General features: G+C 40.7%; 1 protein-coding gene across 1 annotated transcript in view; it reads right to left on the bottom strand.

Annotated features, from left to right (window-relative positions):
• The window catches only part of PKD1L3 (polycystin 1 like 3, transient receptor potential channel interacting), a gene marked incomplete at both ends in the record, with an annotated part of 53,231 nt that overhangs the window by 21,724 nt on the left and 14,356 nt on the right, over positions 1-17,151 (bottom strand). Inside the window, 10 exons of the mRNA XM_084256562.1 lie at positions 1,479-1,625; positions 7,882-8,060; positions 8,973-9,074; positions 9,961-10,191; positions 13,434-13,627; positions 14,282-14,513; positions 14,859-14,942; positions 15,237-15,281; positions 15,935-16,061; positions 16,158-16,285. Of these exons, the coding sequence (XP_084112688.1) occupies positions 1,479-1,625; positions 7,882-8,060; positions 8,973-9,074; positions 9,961-10,191; positions 13,434-13,627; positions 14,282-14,513; positions 14,859-14,942; positions 15,237-15,281; positions 15,935-16,061; positions 16,158-16,285 (1,469 nt within the window). The remainder of the gene's footprint in view (positions 1-1,478; positions 1,626-7,881; positions 8,061-8,972; positions 9,075-9,960; positions 10,192-13,433; positions 13,628-14,281; positions 14,514-14,858; positions 14,943-15,236; positions 15,282-15,934; positions 16,062-16,157; positions 16,286-17,151) is intronic.

Here is a 17,151-nt window from a genome sequence, read left to right as displayed (position 1 = left end):
TGCATCAATAAAACAGTGAACTTTGTGGCATTTTAACTTTCTCTATTCCCATGTCCCTTTCTCTAGTTCTAGGGTTACCTTGAAAACAAACAGTCTTCAATCAAGATGAAAACTGGCAGCCCAGAAGTCACCTGAGCGGGAAGAACATGACTGTAATTCCTTCAAATACCCACTAACAGAGACCTGGAATATTACTTGACTTAACTAGGTGCTCCTCCAGTGCAAAATGCTTTTTCTCTTAGAGCATTATAAAAAATATTCAGAGGCAATGGTTTAACTTCATAGCTACCATTGACCTTTTGGGCAAAAAATAGACTAACCAAAAAGCTTAAAAGAAAAAGCTGGAAAATGTGAAGTCTGTAGGAGCTTTAAAAAATCTGACATATTCCTGGGTAACTAGAAGACTTTGTGCTAGCTCTCACTCCTGAATGACCTTGAAGCTTGCAGCAAGCAGAAATTCAGGCTAAGGCAGATCTGTCACTTGCCTTGTTGAGAACTGAAAGGGTACCACCACATGCACACAAAACCCCTCAGCAAAGACTGGGGAATTTGTTGTTTCCTAGTATTTCCAGAAATCTATTTAACTGATGACTAAGCTAACCAAGCAAAAACTTCAATTGCTACATATGACAAAAGAATACAGATCTCAGAGAGTAAGTGAGAAATGTCATCAAAGAAATAAAAACAGGAAAGAATAACAAATCCTGGCGGAGAGGGAAGGAAATCTGATTTCTAGAGCTGCCACACATTTATTATTCAAAATATTACAATGTCTACTTTTTTTTTAATTTTAACTTTTTTTTTAAGATTTATTTTTTATTTATTTATACAAGCACTGGGTACAGTCAGAAGCATGGGAGGGCGAGAGAATTCACCAGAGCCAGAGCATGGAGCAGAATAGGCAGAGTGATGAAATACACTGCTGAAGGGAGCAGCGGGTGGCAGGAGAGGTCTGTTGGCGCCATGTGGGACCCTCGCCAGCAGCTGGGGATCAAACTGGCGCTGCAGAGGCTGCGGGCAGCTTCGCAGCCAAGCGCTCAACCGCTGCGCCACCAGGGGAGGCCCTACAATGTCTAGTTTTTAACAAAAGGTCACAAAACATGAAAAGAAGCAAGAAGTATTACACACAAGCATACACACACACACACACTATATATAGTCAACAATTCCCAAGATATGTCCAAAGAACTAAAGGAAAGTAAATGAAAGCAATGTCTTGTCAAATGGAGATTATCAATAAAGACATAGAAATTATTTCTGAAGGAACCAAATAGAAAGTTTTCAGTTGAAAAATACCATAAGTGTAATGAAAAATTCACTGGGGAGGCTCAACTGCAGATTTGAGCAGGTAGAGGAAAGACTCAACAAACTTGACAACAGGTCAATTGAAAGTATCCAGTCTGAGGAATAGAAAGAAAAAAGAATGAAGCAAAAGAAGAGCACCTCAAAGACCTACAGAACATCATTTCCCAAATTACCTAAAGGAAAAGAGCTCTTTATTTGAGACTGGCATGAAGATCTGGTCACACTCGCCACGTCCAAGGTCCACAGCCAGCCAACAACTGCACAGGAAATGCCATTTCCTTTGCGCTTCCACATCAATGACTATGACCTGGTTTACGTACCTATGGTAAAATGACGATAGTCATGTTAGGTAGGTGGGTGCAAAGATCCTTGTACTGTCAGTGAGTGTCCAAGGAACTGATTCTACAAAAGGCAAAGCAAGAACTAAAGCGAGAAATGAAAGCTGATCCTATTTTCCCTTTCCAGCCTCTAAGAGAATGTGTACACATCAACTTTGCTTATTCGATATGTGATAGCGCCCTGCCACCTCTTAAAGTATCCTGTCTGCCTCTGTCTTTCTTCACCCAAATCTGAGGATGTGGGGAGTGGCCTTTGACATTTACATTAATGACTTCTTTTAATTGGGTCTGTGGCTTCCTCTTGATTCAGGTCTTGATATTTCACCCTCTTTCCAACCACAATGTTTTACTCTGTTAATTTCTCTATTAACTTCAATGGTCAGTAAACTTGTCCTCTAGGACATTTACTTGGTCAGACTATTTGACTCCATTTTGCAACTGGTTAACTTTCTCTTTACTGTAATGGTACTATTTCCCCAAGAGTCTGTGTTTAATGTTATGAAACCATGCAAATCTCTTTGGTCAAAATCTTTGTTCAATTTTACTGTTATTTTCTTTGTGAAGAGTATTAACTTTAAAGCCAAAATACTTCTGGGGATTCTCTTATTGTGGCAGTTTATAACATCCCAGGTGACTAAATAAGTGCATTTTATGCTGTTAAAACTTTTATTTAATAGGAAAGTATAATAACAAAATAAGATAAAAAAGGAGAAAGTGATAATTTTCTGACTGGTGAAAAACCAGTCATAGACATTTTATACTTACGGGGTAATTTCTCTTCTTTTATTCTTTCATATGTAAGAAAAAGAAAAAATCTAATGGGTCAGAAAAATCTAGTTGAGGCATTTGTTATGGTTAGCAGAAAGATATAGAAAATCTCATCATTTGCTAACTAAAAAAACTGCTGGTGGCCTGTTTTTTATGGGGAGGGTAGTTCTTTTGTTTTCTGTGTTCCAAATTTTCTGCAAAACAAACTTTCTCAACTAAAAAAAAAAAAAAAAGAAAAACAAATGGTGAAAGAAAATTTTCAAGAGAGCTTTAGTACCAAGGTGACACGAACCTGTGCAGAGGAACACATAGCTGAGAATTTAGCTATACAAATATTTGCTATTATAGTATTAACTGTCATAATTAATTATAACAAATACTGAGTCCTATTATAATCATGGCACTAGTTACTGATGAGCATAAAGTCACTGTGACTTAAAAAATAATGTTAATAATATTATATCAAAGGCCCCATATAAATTTAAGATTGATATAAATCAGTAATAAGAATTAGTCAGAAAAGCAGAAAAGATTATATGAGAGTGAGTTTCTTTAAATGTTTTCTCTAAAAGTTATTTATTTAAATTGAAAAATGTTTTTCCCCACCAACTGGGAGAACATTTTTGCACCCAACACTAATGATAAAGGACTGATCACAAAAATCTGCAAAGAGCTGATGAGACTCAGCAACAACAAAGAAAATAATCCAGTCAAAAAATGGGCAGAAGAGCTAAAAAGAAACTTCTCTGAAGAGGAAATGCAAATGGCCAACAGACATATGAAAAAATGTTCAACATCACTTGTAATCAGGGAAATGCAAATCAAAACTACCATGAGATACCATCTTACACCAGTGAGAATGGCACATATTAAAAAAACTAGCAACAACAAATGTTGGCGAGGATGTGGAGAAAAAGGAACTCTTCTGCACTGTTGGTGGGAGTGCAAACTGGTCCAACCACTATGGAGAGCTGTGTGGAGATTTCTGGACCTACTAAACATAGAGCTTCCATAGGATCCAGCAATTCCACTCCTAGGTATTTACCCAAAGGACACAGAAACATCAATTCCAAAGAACACCTGCACCCCTATGTTTATAGCAGTACTATTTACAATAGCTAAGCTTTGGAAACAGCCCAAATGCCCAAAAATAGATGACTGGATCAAGAAGATGTGGTACATATACACCATAGAATATTACTCAGCATTCAAAAAAGATAAACACATGCAATTTGCAGCAACATGGATGGCATTGGAAGGGATCATGCTCAGCGAAATAAGCCAAAAAGAAAAAGAAAAATACCGGATGGTCTCACTCATAGCAGGAATCTAGAAAACTTAAATAAGGGACCAGGAAAATGAATATAAGAAAGTGAAAATCAAAATCAACAAAAAACTATGAACCAGAGACACTTTTTGGGGGGTGGGGGGCGGGAGGGGAGGGATTGGGGTCAGAATGGGGCATTTGCAATTGTATGGGGGAATATAAAAATAAAATTTATTATTTAAAAAAAATAAAAGAAAAAGAAAAAAAAGAAAAATGTTTTTATAATGATTAAATAAATTCCTTATTAAATTTTTTGAAAATACTTAAATATATACTGAACAAAACTTTAAAAATTCATAATCCTATGATCCAGAAATAACTGTTGGCAATAATTTAGAATATAGACCTTTTCCTTTCAACATTATTGAGGTATATAATTTACATATGATAAAAGACAGTCATTTAAAATGTAATTTACATGACTTTTGACAGGTATTGGAATAAGAACAGACACATGGACCAATGGAATGGAACAGAAAATCCAGAAATAAACCCACAGATTTAGAGCCTACTAATCTTTGACAAAGGAGCAAAGAATATGCAATGGAGCAAAGAAAGTTTGTTCAATACATGGTGCTGGGAAAACTGAGTTGCTACATGCAAAAGAATGAAGCTTAGGGCCTCCCCTGGTGGCGCAGCGGTTGAGCGCTGGGCTGCGAGGCTGCTGGAAGCCTCTGCAACACCAGTTTGTTCCCCGGCCGCTGGTGAGGGTCCCACAAAAAAAAAAAAGAATGAATCTTAACTACTACCTCACACCATGCACAAAAACCAACTCAAAATGGATTAAAGAACTAGACATTAAGACCTGAAACCATAAAATATATAGAAGGAAATAAAGGCAAAACACTACATGACATACACCTCAGCAACATCTTTAAAGACACATCACCCAAAGCAGTGATAGTGAAGGCAAAGATAAACAGCTGGGACTACATCAAATTAAAGAGCTTCTGTACAGCAAAAGAGACCGTAACCAAAACAAAGAGACACCCTACCGACTGGGAGAACATTTTTGCACACAACAAAATGATAAAGGACTGATCACAAAAATCTACAAAGAGCTGATAAGACTCAACAAAAACAAAGTAAATAACCCAGTCAAAAAATGGGCAGAAGAGCTAAAAAGAAACTTCTCCAAAGAGGAAATGCAAATGGCCAATAGGCATATGAAAAAATGTTCAATATCACCTGTAATCAGGGAAATGCAAATCAAAACTACAATTAGATACCATCTTACACCAGTGAGAATGGCACATATTTAAAAAACTAGCAATAACAAATGTTGGTGAGGATGTGGAGAAAAAGGAACTCTCCTGCACTGCTGGTGGGAGTGCAAACTGGTCTAACCACTATGGAAAGCTGTGTGGAGATTCTTCAACCTGCTAAAGATGTAGATTCCATATGATCCAGCAATTCCACTCCTAGGTATTTACGCAAAGGATACAGAAACATTAATTCAAAAGGGTACCTGTGGGCCTCCCTGGTGGTGCAAAGGTTAAGGCGAAATCTATGAAGCAATCCGTAGCCACTGCAGCCCGAGTTCAATTCCCGTCTTGCCAGGGAGCTGACTCACATGGCACAGCAGACCTCTCCTGACTCGCCCGCTGCTCCCCTTAGCAGTGTATTTCGGTCAATCTGCCTGTTCTGTTCCCTACTCTGTCTCTGGTGGATCCTCTCATCCCCCATATCTCTGGCCTGTACCCCAGCTTTTGTATGCATAAATAAATAAATCTTAAAAAAAACAAAAGGGCACCTGCACCCCTATGTTTATAGCAGCACTATTACAATAGCTAATGCCCAAAAATAGATGACTGGATCAAGAAGATGTGGTTCATATGCACAATGGGATATTACTCAGCAATTAAAAAAAGATAAACTCATGCAATTTGTAGCAATATGGTTGGAGCTGGAAGGGATCATGCTCAGCAAAATAAGCCAGCAAGAAAAAGAAAAATGCCAGATAGTCTCACTCATAGCAGGAATTTAGAAAACCTAAATAAGGGACCAGGAAAAAGACTAATTCCAAAAGTAAAAATCAAAATCAACAAGCAACTATAAACCAGAGACACACTAAGGGGCGGGGGAGGGGAGGAGGGAGTAGGATCAAAACAAGGGGGGGTGGGAATTGTATGGGGACTATAACCAAGATGAAAATGCATACATTGTGCAAAAAATGAAAAATGATGTAAAAATATATAAAATTTAAAAAATAATAAAAAAGTATTTGGAATTTTTGGTAATGAAAATACAAAAATCTATATCTTTAAAAAATCAACTTTATTGAGGTATATAATTTACCTATGATAAAAGACACTCATTTAAACTCATTTAAATGAGTGTTGACAGGCATACATGTGTGTGTAAGCACCACCTCCATCAAGATATCACTTCAAAAGTTCCCTGTGTCTCTTCCCAGTCAACCCCCGAGTTTATGCTGAGACCAGGAGAACCACTGATCTGCTTCCTGCCTCTACAGATTTGCTTTTTTAGAATTTTCTCTGCATGGAGTCATACAGTGTGCATTCCCTAGTGTTTGGCTTCTTAGTCTCAGCATAATGTTTTGTTTTTTTTTTTTTTTCAATTTTTTTTTTATGGAGACATTTTTTATTTATTTATTTGTTTGTTTGTTTGTTTATACATGCACTGGGTACAGTCAGAAGTGCGGGAGGGTGAGAGAATTCACCAGAGCCAGAGCGGGGAGTAGAGCAGGCGGAAGGACCGAAGTACACTGCTGAGGGGAGCAGCGGGCGGCAAGAGAGGTCTGCGCGCCATGTGGGACACTCCTCGGGTGGCCGGGGAGCAGCTGGGGATCGAACCGGCGCCGCAGAGGCCGCGTGCAGCTTCACAACCCAGCGCTCAACTGCTGAGCCACCGGGGAGGCCCTCAGCATAATGTTTTGAGATACGCCCATGCTGTGTTCTGGTCAGTAGCAGCCACTGAATGAATATATTAACATGTGTTTGTTCACCCACCTGATGGACATTTCTGTTATTTCCAGCACCTTATGTGTCTCGGTCCTGGAACGGACTTACGTTTTCATTTACCTTTAGTAAATTTCTGGGTCATAATGTAATTGCACATTTAACTTTATGAGAACCTTCCCAACTTCTCCAGCACGGCTGTACCGTTTTCACTCCCACCAGCACTGTGAGATAGCTCCCGTTGCTCCCCAAACTCACCCAAATTCAGTTGTCAGGCTTTTTGTAGACATTCTGCTGGTTGTTTAGTTGTATGTCACTGTGGCTTTTGTTTGCATTTCCTGATAACTAATGATACTGAGCTTGTTTTCAAGTGCTCATTATATATTATTTCCCTTTATAAATGACTGGAATGATAGTGCACAAACTGCTTTGCAGAGATCTAAGCAGAATGGGAGCAGCAATCAGATTAAGCCCTGTTGGTGTAGGGGTAGATATATGAAGCCAGCAGGAAGATTTATTTTGCTAACAATTTTAGGCAGGCTGCATATTCTTTTCAGGTGGGCAATATTTAGTAACTGATTTTTTTCTTTTTGAGTATCTGAACCACAGATTTTTTTCTTTCCCTTCTTACCCCAACAAACCATCCTTAAATAATTTTATCATCTCTTTTCTCCACCCACCTCTCCTAATTCAGATCTGCTGAAACAGATGCAGAATAGCTTGCACCTCCCACATGTCAAGTTCATGTACTCACCATGATCATTTCTCTCTCCACTTCCTGAGCCAACTCCATCATAATCCCATTCCTTCCCTTCTCCTGAAACTCCTACTTTTGATGCACCGTATATTCAGTATACTTATGCTTATGGAATTTATTCCGTAAAGATATTTTCCATATTTAGAAATTCTTTTATAATTCATGGCACTTTGGGGCTATATGCCACTGTTATTATTTACTGCCTACAATCTTGATATTTAAGACAAATATAAGAAAAAATAAAACATTATTCTACCACCACAAAAAAATCATATGGTGAATAATTTATTGTATTTCTTTCCAGGGTTTCTTTTTGGTAGACAGCTTTAAAATGTAAATTTAACAGTCATTTGTTGCCATCTGGCCCAAAGCATTGCTATTCACTATGATGACATGCTGGACTTTCTCCGGAATACTAATGATCACAGAGAAGAAAGAACAAGTTGGTATAGGACAGGTGCTTACCAAGAAGGGCTGACACCAGAATTGTCATGCCAGAGTCGAAGGCTGTGCAGTTCTCCCAAAGAGGACTGGGTGCGGAGGAGGAAGACATCTAGTGCCCCTCTTTCAAAGACAGCCTTCTGGGGGTCACAAAGGTGATGGGGCGCACTCCGTCCCTCAGATCCATACAGGGTGACAACCACCTAAAACATGACAAGGAAGGATCAAATACAGGAAGTTCTAGCATGATTCTTCAGGTTTATTCCCTGAGGAGAAAGACGAACACAGTAGATTGTAGGTTTGATTCTGGACCGCAAGACAGTGAGTATTGCAATAAAGTGAATCACGTGCATTTTTTGGCTTTACCAGTGCATGTAAAAATTATGTTTACATTATACTGTCATCTAATTTTTTAAAAAAGATTTATTTATTTTTATACAAGAGCTGGGTACAGGCCAGAGGCGCGGGAAGGTGAGAGGATTCACCAGAGACAGAGTGGGGAGCAGAACAGGCAGACGACAGAAATACACTCCTGAGGGGAGCAGCGGGAGGGACAGGAGAGGTCTGCCATGCCATGTGGGAATCTTCCTGTCTGGCCGGGAATTGAACCGGCACTGCAAAGGCTGCAGACAGCTTTACAGTGCTGTGCTCAATCCACTGCGTCACCGGGGAGGCCCTGTCATCTAATTTTTAAGTTAATTTAATTAATTTTAAAGGAAATTTTTCCTGATATGCCAAACTATTGGTTTATACTGTAGTTGATTAAGTATGCAAAAATAGCATTTTGTCTAAAAAAAAAAAAAAAAACCCAATGCAGATATCTTAATGAACTGTGAGCACATGCTGGTGGAAACATGGTGTTGACAGATGTGCTTATTTCAGGTTGGCCACAATCATAGATGTGTAAAAAGTGCAGTATCTGTGAAGCGCAGTAAAGTAAAATGCAATGAAATGAGGTGTGCTTGCACAGCAGGCACTTCCAATGGACAGTTTAGTACCAGGACATATTGATCTCTGTGGTCCCTTTTGTAAAGTGCTACTGAACATTGGGATATCCCCAAGTCAGTGCTTATCTCTGTGGCAAAGCAATGAATGGAGAACATTATTTTACTAACCTGAGCAGTGGTAGCAGCCCTTCTTCGATATCCAGTGTAGACCTGAATAAGGTAGCAAAATTGAGAGCTGGGGTCATTATCAGCCAGGACAGTAACCTTGACCTGTAGGAAAAGCAGAACCAAGAAAATTGCCAGACTTTCACTTACTTTAGACCCTGCTTCTTCTGGCTAAGAAAAAGGAGGATGTGCTGCTGCAGCTTTGGCAGCTAGGGAAAGCAAGGGGGAGAGGTCGTCAGAAGGCAGACAAACCAACCAGCCCATGTAAGTTCAGTGAGGACACAGGTATGAGAACTGAAACTACAGGGCTGATCTCTCTAAATAACTGATCAGGTCTTGGGGCTCTGTGTCTTTCCACATTTATCTCACCCAGGGTTACCACCAAATGAACTTGAATTTCAATGAATAATTTTGGGGGCTAGTTAAACTAACAATGTATTGACTATTTGAAATTCAAATTTCACCAGGTGAAATTTGACTCAAACTGGCATTTTGCTGACTCAAACTGGCATCTCTACACCCCAGCAGCAAAGAAATTGATGCTTTGCATATTCTAGACTTCCTAGTATAAGAAAACATAAGAATGAGATAAAAGGGAAAGTAAGAAGAGGTGCTCATCAAAGGACTTTTGTTTCACAAAAAATATTCCTGCAATTTTCTTATCTATATTAGTTATACTAAATTATCATTTGACTTGTATATAACTTACACAATCAAAGTATAAAGTGAGATAAACTTAGATTTGATTATAGTTCTCTAGGTGTTTTCTTTTTGTTTAGTCTTAACTGGATATGAGGATTCAACCTTGGCGTAAAGAAAAATGGAGATAAGGAGTTATGTTTTGAGACCTTGAGCCAATAGATATGAAGAGAAATGTAAAGAAAGTCCCATTTGACTTTGTCCATGACCTAGTACTATGCTACATGCCTCTTTTATTTTTTCATTTTATTTAGCACAATCAAGACACTGTTTGAAATCAAAGCCTCATCACCTTCTGCAAATCTGCCTGATCCTTCCTCTGAGCCCACACAAATATGAGCATATAGAATCCTAAAAGACTGGCCAGTAATGACACCCCAACAGGGTTGTTGGTCACACGAAGGATCAGTTTGATTGTGTCTCCCACGTCCACTGTCCTGGGCACCACAAAGAAGTCGCTGCCAAAGTAGGTGAGGTGGTTACAGAGACACTGTGTCCTCCAAACTGTGCTCTGTGGTCCAACCTGGAATAGAAGCAGACATTGATTCTAACCGAATAGAATGCCAAGAAAGGAGCAAGCATAATCCACCCACCCAGGTGTTCTAGAGATGGGAAAGCTGGGATTGCTCATTCACTGCTGGTCATCATATAAATGGTCGTATAACCGAAGTGGAGAGCTAGCTTGAAATATCTAATGAGGCTGAAGAAGCACAAATTCTTTGACTCCTTCAATTCCTGTTCTGAACATACATACCTCAGGGGAACTTTGCACATGTACACCAGGAGACATGACAAAGAATGTTTTTGTTAGCATGGTTTAAAACTGTAACAGGGCCTCCCCGGTGGCGCAGCGGTTGAGCGCTGGGTTGCGAAGCTGCCCGCAGCCTCTGCAGCGCTGGTTCGATCCCCGGGCTGCTCCCCGGCCACCGGAGGAGGGTCCGACATGGCGCGCAGACCTCTCCTGCTGCCCGCTGCTCTCCCCAGCATTGTACTTCGGTCCTTCTGCCTGCTCTGCTCCCCGCTCTGGCTCTGGTGAATTCTCTCACCCTCCCGTGCTTCTGACTGTTCCCAGTGCTTGTATGAATGTATGTATAAATCAATCAATCAATAAATCTTTAAAAAAAAAAAACTGTAACAAACCAAAACCTGTATGTCCAGGAACAGCAAAACATACAAGCAATGAGCTAAGTAGAGACAAATGGATGGGATATTATGAAGCAGTTAACAATGAATGAATTAGAACTAGATAAACCAACATGGATAACTATTACAGGGGAAAAAAACCAAAGAAGTGCAGTGCCAGTTACACTACAACCAAAAACATACACAACACCCTTTATCAATTTTTGTCAGTCTCCTGATTGGAAAGTGAGTTCACAAAGACACTGTCTTGTCCATCACTGTATCTCTATTTTCTCAACTTGAACCTAGATTTCCTTGCTGAAGGATATGAATACTTACACCAAATTCAGGACAGTCGTGAGAAGGAGGAAATAAGAGTACTGAGGGATACACAGAGGGTGTCAATTGCTCCTGTTTTATTATTTTTAACCCTTTGCACTCCGCTGTCTCCTCTCAGGGGACATCGGAATTCTAGCATATCACTCGGATGTCCCCTCTCAGGGGACATTGCAATTTATTAGTGATTACGGGGAATTGAGGTTATTTCAACGCAACTTCTTGAGACATGCATGTTTCCCTGAAGTTTTATCTTGAAATGGCACAAGAAATTAAATCAAAATATCGTAAAATGGTTCGGAGTGCAAAGGGTTAAAATGTCTCCGCTAACAGAGCAAAATACTATGTGATAAAGCTAAGCAGTATGTTTAATGTTTTTTATGACTCCCTATGACTGGAATTGTAACATTTCTTCATAATATTTTTTTTAAGTGTCACATTGTGTGGAAGGTTACGAATTCCATGTTGGATTTTAATTTTGTGGAAGAAAGCCCTAGCACACTGTTATTTTGACCAAACTCTCCACAGCCAGAAATGAAGTTCTGGCTACTCGGTCTATACTTAGCCCTTTGAGGAACTCTTATTCTGTCCTCTGAAGCTGTCCTCTGTCCTCTGCAGCTCATGGAGGCCAAACACTGCAAGAGCTTTGAAGACACAGGGGCTATCCTGATGCCTTTTGTGATCAGTGGGTCTTCCTGAGGGAAGGAAAGCAGTGAGTCTTGCTACTTCCAATGCCCTTTTCCTGATGGGCAGCATTGATACTACCTGGGAGCTTGTTAGAAGAGCAGGATCTCAGGTCTGCCCAGATGCACCACGACAGAGCCTGCATTTTAACCAGCGCCCAGTGTGAGGCTTTGCCTGGGAAGCACTGTGCTCCATCACCCAGAAATCGCTTCTTGAGTCCGCATATGGCACAGTTGTCTTCCAGAGAATCCTCTTTTCTTCTATAGTCTTAGTGACCAGACACATTCTGAGAAATGTCTCCTTAGGCGATTTCAGTATTGTGTGAACATCAGAGAGTGTGATCACGCAAACCCAGATGGTAGTGCCAACTGCATCCCTGGCTCTGGGGTATGACCTATCAGGCCCATGTGGTATGACCTATCAGCATCACCTCTGCAGTCTGTCATTGCCTGAACATCATTAAGTGCTGCATGAGTGGGTTTCCAATCTGGAGGATACTTTCTCAGATCTTTTAAGAACCCTCTCAGGTCTCCAGAATCCTGCTCTGCCTTCTTTGTGCAACTGAACCAGAACTGAAGTCAGAGAGGATCTTGCTGAATCTGAGGTGTGCGAAGATAACACTGATGTTTTAAAGTGCCAGACACCTGGAACTGGGCGATCCTTACAAAGGTGACGATCTGCCCCTACCTGGCCTGGAATGTAAAGAATCTGCTAGCTTGTTTTTAAATCAGAAAGTTTTCTTCTATTTAGTAGGAAGTTGCTTTCATTTCCCCACAACATATTTAATGCTTATTAGAATGTAATAGCTTCACATACTACTTTTCTTATTTTATCTAGAATAGCCAGATTCACCCTGGACTAATGTTTGAGAGAGAAAGGATAGCCCCCCTGCGACATGTTCAGATAAGCTTTTTCTGGGACATGTCAACTGGGCATGTGGAGCCAAGGTTAATGGAGGCTCTGCAGCTTCAAGAGAAAGTTTCTATGACCACAAAGAATGAAGATTGTCCAGATTTAGAGTCATCTGCAGAAATAACCTTTTTTAAAATCACAAAACCCTATTTTGTGGCCAGGGAAACACCTGGAGCATCCAATCTTGTCCTATGACTCACCCTCTCCTCATGGTGTGAGACCCTGTCCTTTCTCTTTGACACCCCAGATCCCTATTTCCATTCTCTAGACCCTCTGGAGGGTAGGAACAAGGGAGGAGAGTGTATTATGTGTGGTGTTTTTTCCTAATAATAAAATTAAAAATACATAAACTCTCTCTCTGTTTCATTTATTCTGGAATTTACAGCCAGAACTGGGCCTGGAAATGAGAATGTGAATTCTCCATACTTATGTAATTAAATTTTTTCTTTCCTCCTACTAAGCTGCTTGATGTTGATTTGTCCAACCACTCCCAGAAAGAACCCAGAGGGGAAGGGGAATTTCCCCTCCTATCTGAACAAGCACAACTACTCTAAAGAGATGCATTTCCCAGCCCACCACACACTCGCCCCCTCCATTTCCCCAGGCTGATTAGTTTCCCTTCTAGTTTTCTTTCTGGGCTGCCCCAAATGCAGTAACAGATGCATCTGGTGCTGGTTGAGGGAGAATTGGTGGGAGCAGTGGGCAGCTTACGTGGCATCCCTCGCTCTTCCAGGAGCTGTTGTCGTGGTCCCAGAAATAGCACTGAGTGACCGCTGTCACCACCGAGAACCAGGTGGGCGTCTGCTGAGCGTGCTCCTGGCTTTTATTCAGTACGGCGGTTATGTAGTAAGTGCCGATCCCATATTGCAGACTCTCTGGTGTCAGCACCCACGTGTATTCCTCATCTTCAAACAAAGAAGAGAGCTCAGGTGCATTTCCAATGGGTCAAAAATATCATTAGAACCTTTCTTCAGGAGGGCCAATTATTGTTGCTGCTGTCATTATGAGTGAGTTAGCAGGGCCCCAACCAGAAAGACACAGGTCAGAGCAAAGGATGATAAGTTATGGAAATCTACTGTTACAAGACTTTCTCTGTTCCTATCATCTCCTTTCACAAGATGTTTTTCACTTCACACTTTCCGCTTACTGTTACAAGCCCTGCTCTGTTACTAAATTAGCTTTATTCCACATAAACCTTTCTATCCAGTCTAGAATCCATCTTTTAAAAATGCATTTCACAGACACATTATCTACATATGTGATACAGTTACACAGAAAACACACTGCCACACACAGAGAGAAACGGATGCTTGTAAAACTGGTGACATTTGAATAAGGTCAATGCATTGTATCAAAGTCATTTCCTGGTTGCAATGTGGTGCTGGTGCAAGATGTAGCCATTAGTGGACACTGGTGAAAAGCATATGTATGAGACCTCCCCTGTTTTATTTCTTGCAATTGCATGGGACTCTACAACTATTTCAAAATAAAATTTCCCCCCAAGGGAAGAAAAAAAATGCATTACAAAGTCAGTTTCTGACATCTGATTGAGTTATTACCTTTTTGCCACACCTGATCCTTTGGAAGGGTGATGTTCAGGTGGAAGTAAGTATGGTTAGGCTGATACTGGAACCCCAGGTAGAGTGTCATTAAAAGGGGACTTTCCGGCTCTATGCACACAATCAGGGATTTCCCTGGGGAAGTGACATTCACTGTGATAACAAAATGATCTGTGCTCATGTTGAGGCTGGTGGAGTGAATTTCCATGCTAGCATTTCTCCAGAGCATGATCTAGAAGAAGAGACAGTTAATCAGTCTTCAAATTTAAGACGGCCCTTCCACTGATGGCTTTCAGTTCCCTTGATAGTGACAAGGGAATGAAACTTCCTAGGTCTTCCTCTTCCTCTTTTAAATAGAGCAATAGTACAAGGGATTAGGGGAAAGTATATAGTTTAAGAGCTAAAAAGGCTTCTCCTGTGTGTAAGATGATCTCCTTGTAAAAGTTCCTAAGTAAATACAATAACAACAATGGCACTGCCATAAGTCTAAAGTGACTTTCTTCAAGGTGCTGCATCCTTCCTACTCTCCATGGGTTCCTATTCCCTTCCATTTTATTAGTTAATAATCAAGGCATACCTCAATATCTTCCATTAAGTCATGGACCTGGAGCATTTTATGATTAGAGCTCAGTAACACACTTCCGATGCTTCCAACAATGTTCTTTTTTTTTTTTTTAAAGATTTATTTATTTATTTATACAAGCACTGGGTACAGTCAGAAGCATGGGAGGGTGAGAGAATTCACCAGCGCGGGGAGCAGAGCAGGCAGAAGGACTGAAGTACACTGCTGAGGGGAGCAGCGGGCGGCAGGAGAGGTCTGCGCGCCATGTGGGACCCTCCTCTGGTGGCCAGGGAGCAGCCGGGGATCGAACCGGCGCTGCAGAGGCTGCTGGCAGCTTCGCAACCCAGCACTCAACCACTGCGCCACCGGGGAGGCCCCAATTCCAACAATGTTCTTATCATCAAAATCTCTGAAAGGATTGAAAGCTAGTCCTGTTACCTAGAGATGAGAAAACTCCAGTTTCATCAATTGCTAAAATATTTATAAGTAACACCCCTTAGGCAATATGGTATCAGATGTCATAAAGTAAATGTTGGGATTTTTCCCTTTCTAATATCTCAAATGAAATAATATTTCCTATTATCTTATCACATGAAAAACACCTAATTACAGATGAGTCATTTACTTGTGAACCTTACAATTACTGTTATTTTTTTTCATCTTTATTCCTGGAGGATTCTGTTTCACTAGACAGTGAGTATTATGCTCTCCAGGATAAGGCAACAATCCTACTTCTGTTAGGTAATTGCAGGAAGAAATACAATCTAAGTGATAAGACTAAGTTGGTACATTTAGCCAATAATGATTCAGACATTCCTAGCTTTGTACAAATGGTAAAGAGTTGAGATCAATTCAAATCAAAGCCCAGAAACTTCATTAAATTCAGTAGTCTGTTTTACACTCCCAACTTCCATGCGGGATGAATTTGAGTGTGGAACAGAAGGGACTGGCACACGACCATCTCTCATTTTACTCTGGTCGGCTTACATTTCATGGTGCCTCCCCCCCTTCCACCCTCACCCCCGCCCTGCCAAACGCCCACAGCCATCAAATCCCAGTTTCATTCTGATCAGAATCAATTTCACACTCACCTGGACATTAACTCCTGGGTGTTTATTCAAGAGCACCTCCAAAGCTGAAGCTGAGGGAAAGTCTAACCTCACAGGGGCTGGCTGACCGAGAGTATAAGAGCTCAGAGGCAGCGTAGATCTGTTTTGGCTAATGAAAAAGAAGTTAAATGGAAGCCAATTTCTGTCTGTTCTCTCTAGGTCAAAAACCCAATATGCAACTGTCGCCCTCCTTTCTTCCTGTTACCTGCTGAGCATCAGGGTAGCAGTGGAGGAGGTCAAGATCACAGAAGACTCAGAAAACCAAATCTGCTGCAGAAATGCTTCCTTGTTCTTCCCCAGGGCCAGAAAGGGCATTTTCAGAATACTTTCTGCCTGCATTGAGAGAAAATACTCTGTGACTTGCGTAAGGTCAGTGTGTTGTGTCAGTGAAGGAAAGGTTTTGCAAGGTTTGGAAGGGGAGGAAGGATCTTGGCAGTTCTGTAACAAAGATGATTTTCATTGGAGATGATCTATAGGAAGTACTCACAATCTGGCTAAAGACTCATCATCCTTTGTATCAACTAAGAGAGCCACCCAAGGAAATAGTTCTTTGCCTCACGACATAAGCTGTCGTAGACTTACGATTTTTTTCTTTCAAGCAAACAACTTCATTGCAATGAAATTCACATAATACACCCATCTAGAGTATACAATTCTAGTTTTTTTTCCAGTACATTCACAGGATTGTGCAACTATTACCATGAATAGTTGTTTTCCTCTTCCCTAAAATAAACCCAGTAGCAGAACTTGTCCATTTTCCTGTTTCTATCCCCTGCACCTCCAACCCTAGTTACCCATGCATCTCCTTCCCTGGTCTATAGATGCCCCTTGTGGGCATTTTGTGTAAATGGAATCACAATGCCTGGTCTTTGCATCTGGCTTCTTCCCTTAGCATGGTGTTTTCATGTCTATCCACGTTGTGGCACATGTCAGTATTTCACCCCTTTTATTGCCTGATGCTATTCCAATATATGGGCCTCCTACCTTTTATTTATCCATTTATTCAACTGTGGGCACTTAGGTTGTTTTCACTTTTTGGCTATTTGAGTGATGCCATCATGAACATGAGTGTACAAGCTTTTGTGTGGTATATACCAATGAGTGGAACTGCTAGGTTGCCTGGTAATTTCTGTTTTTACCATTCTGAGGAACTGCCAAGCTGTTTTCCAAAGGGGCTGCATCATTTTACAGTCTAATAC

Source organism: Talpa europaea (genome assembly GCF_964194135.1).
Source record: "Talpa europaea genome assembly, chromosome: 16".
NCBI lineage: Eukaryota > Metazoa > Chordata > Mammalia > Eulipotyphla > Talpidae > Talpa > Talpa europaea.
This window is presented reverse-complemented; position numbering and strand designations above follow the sequence as displayed.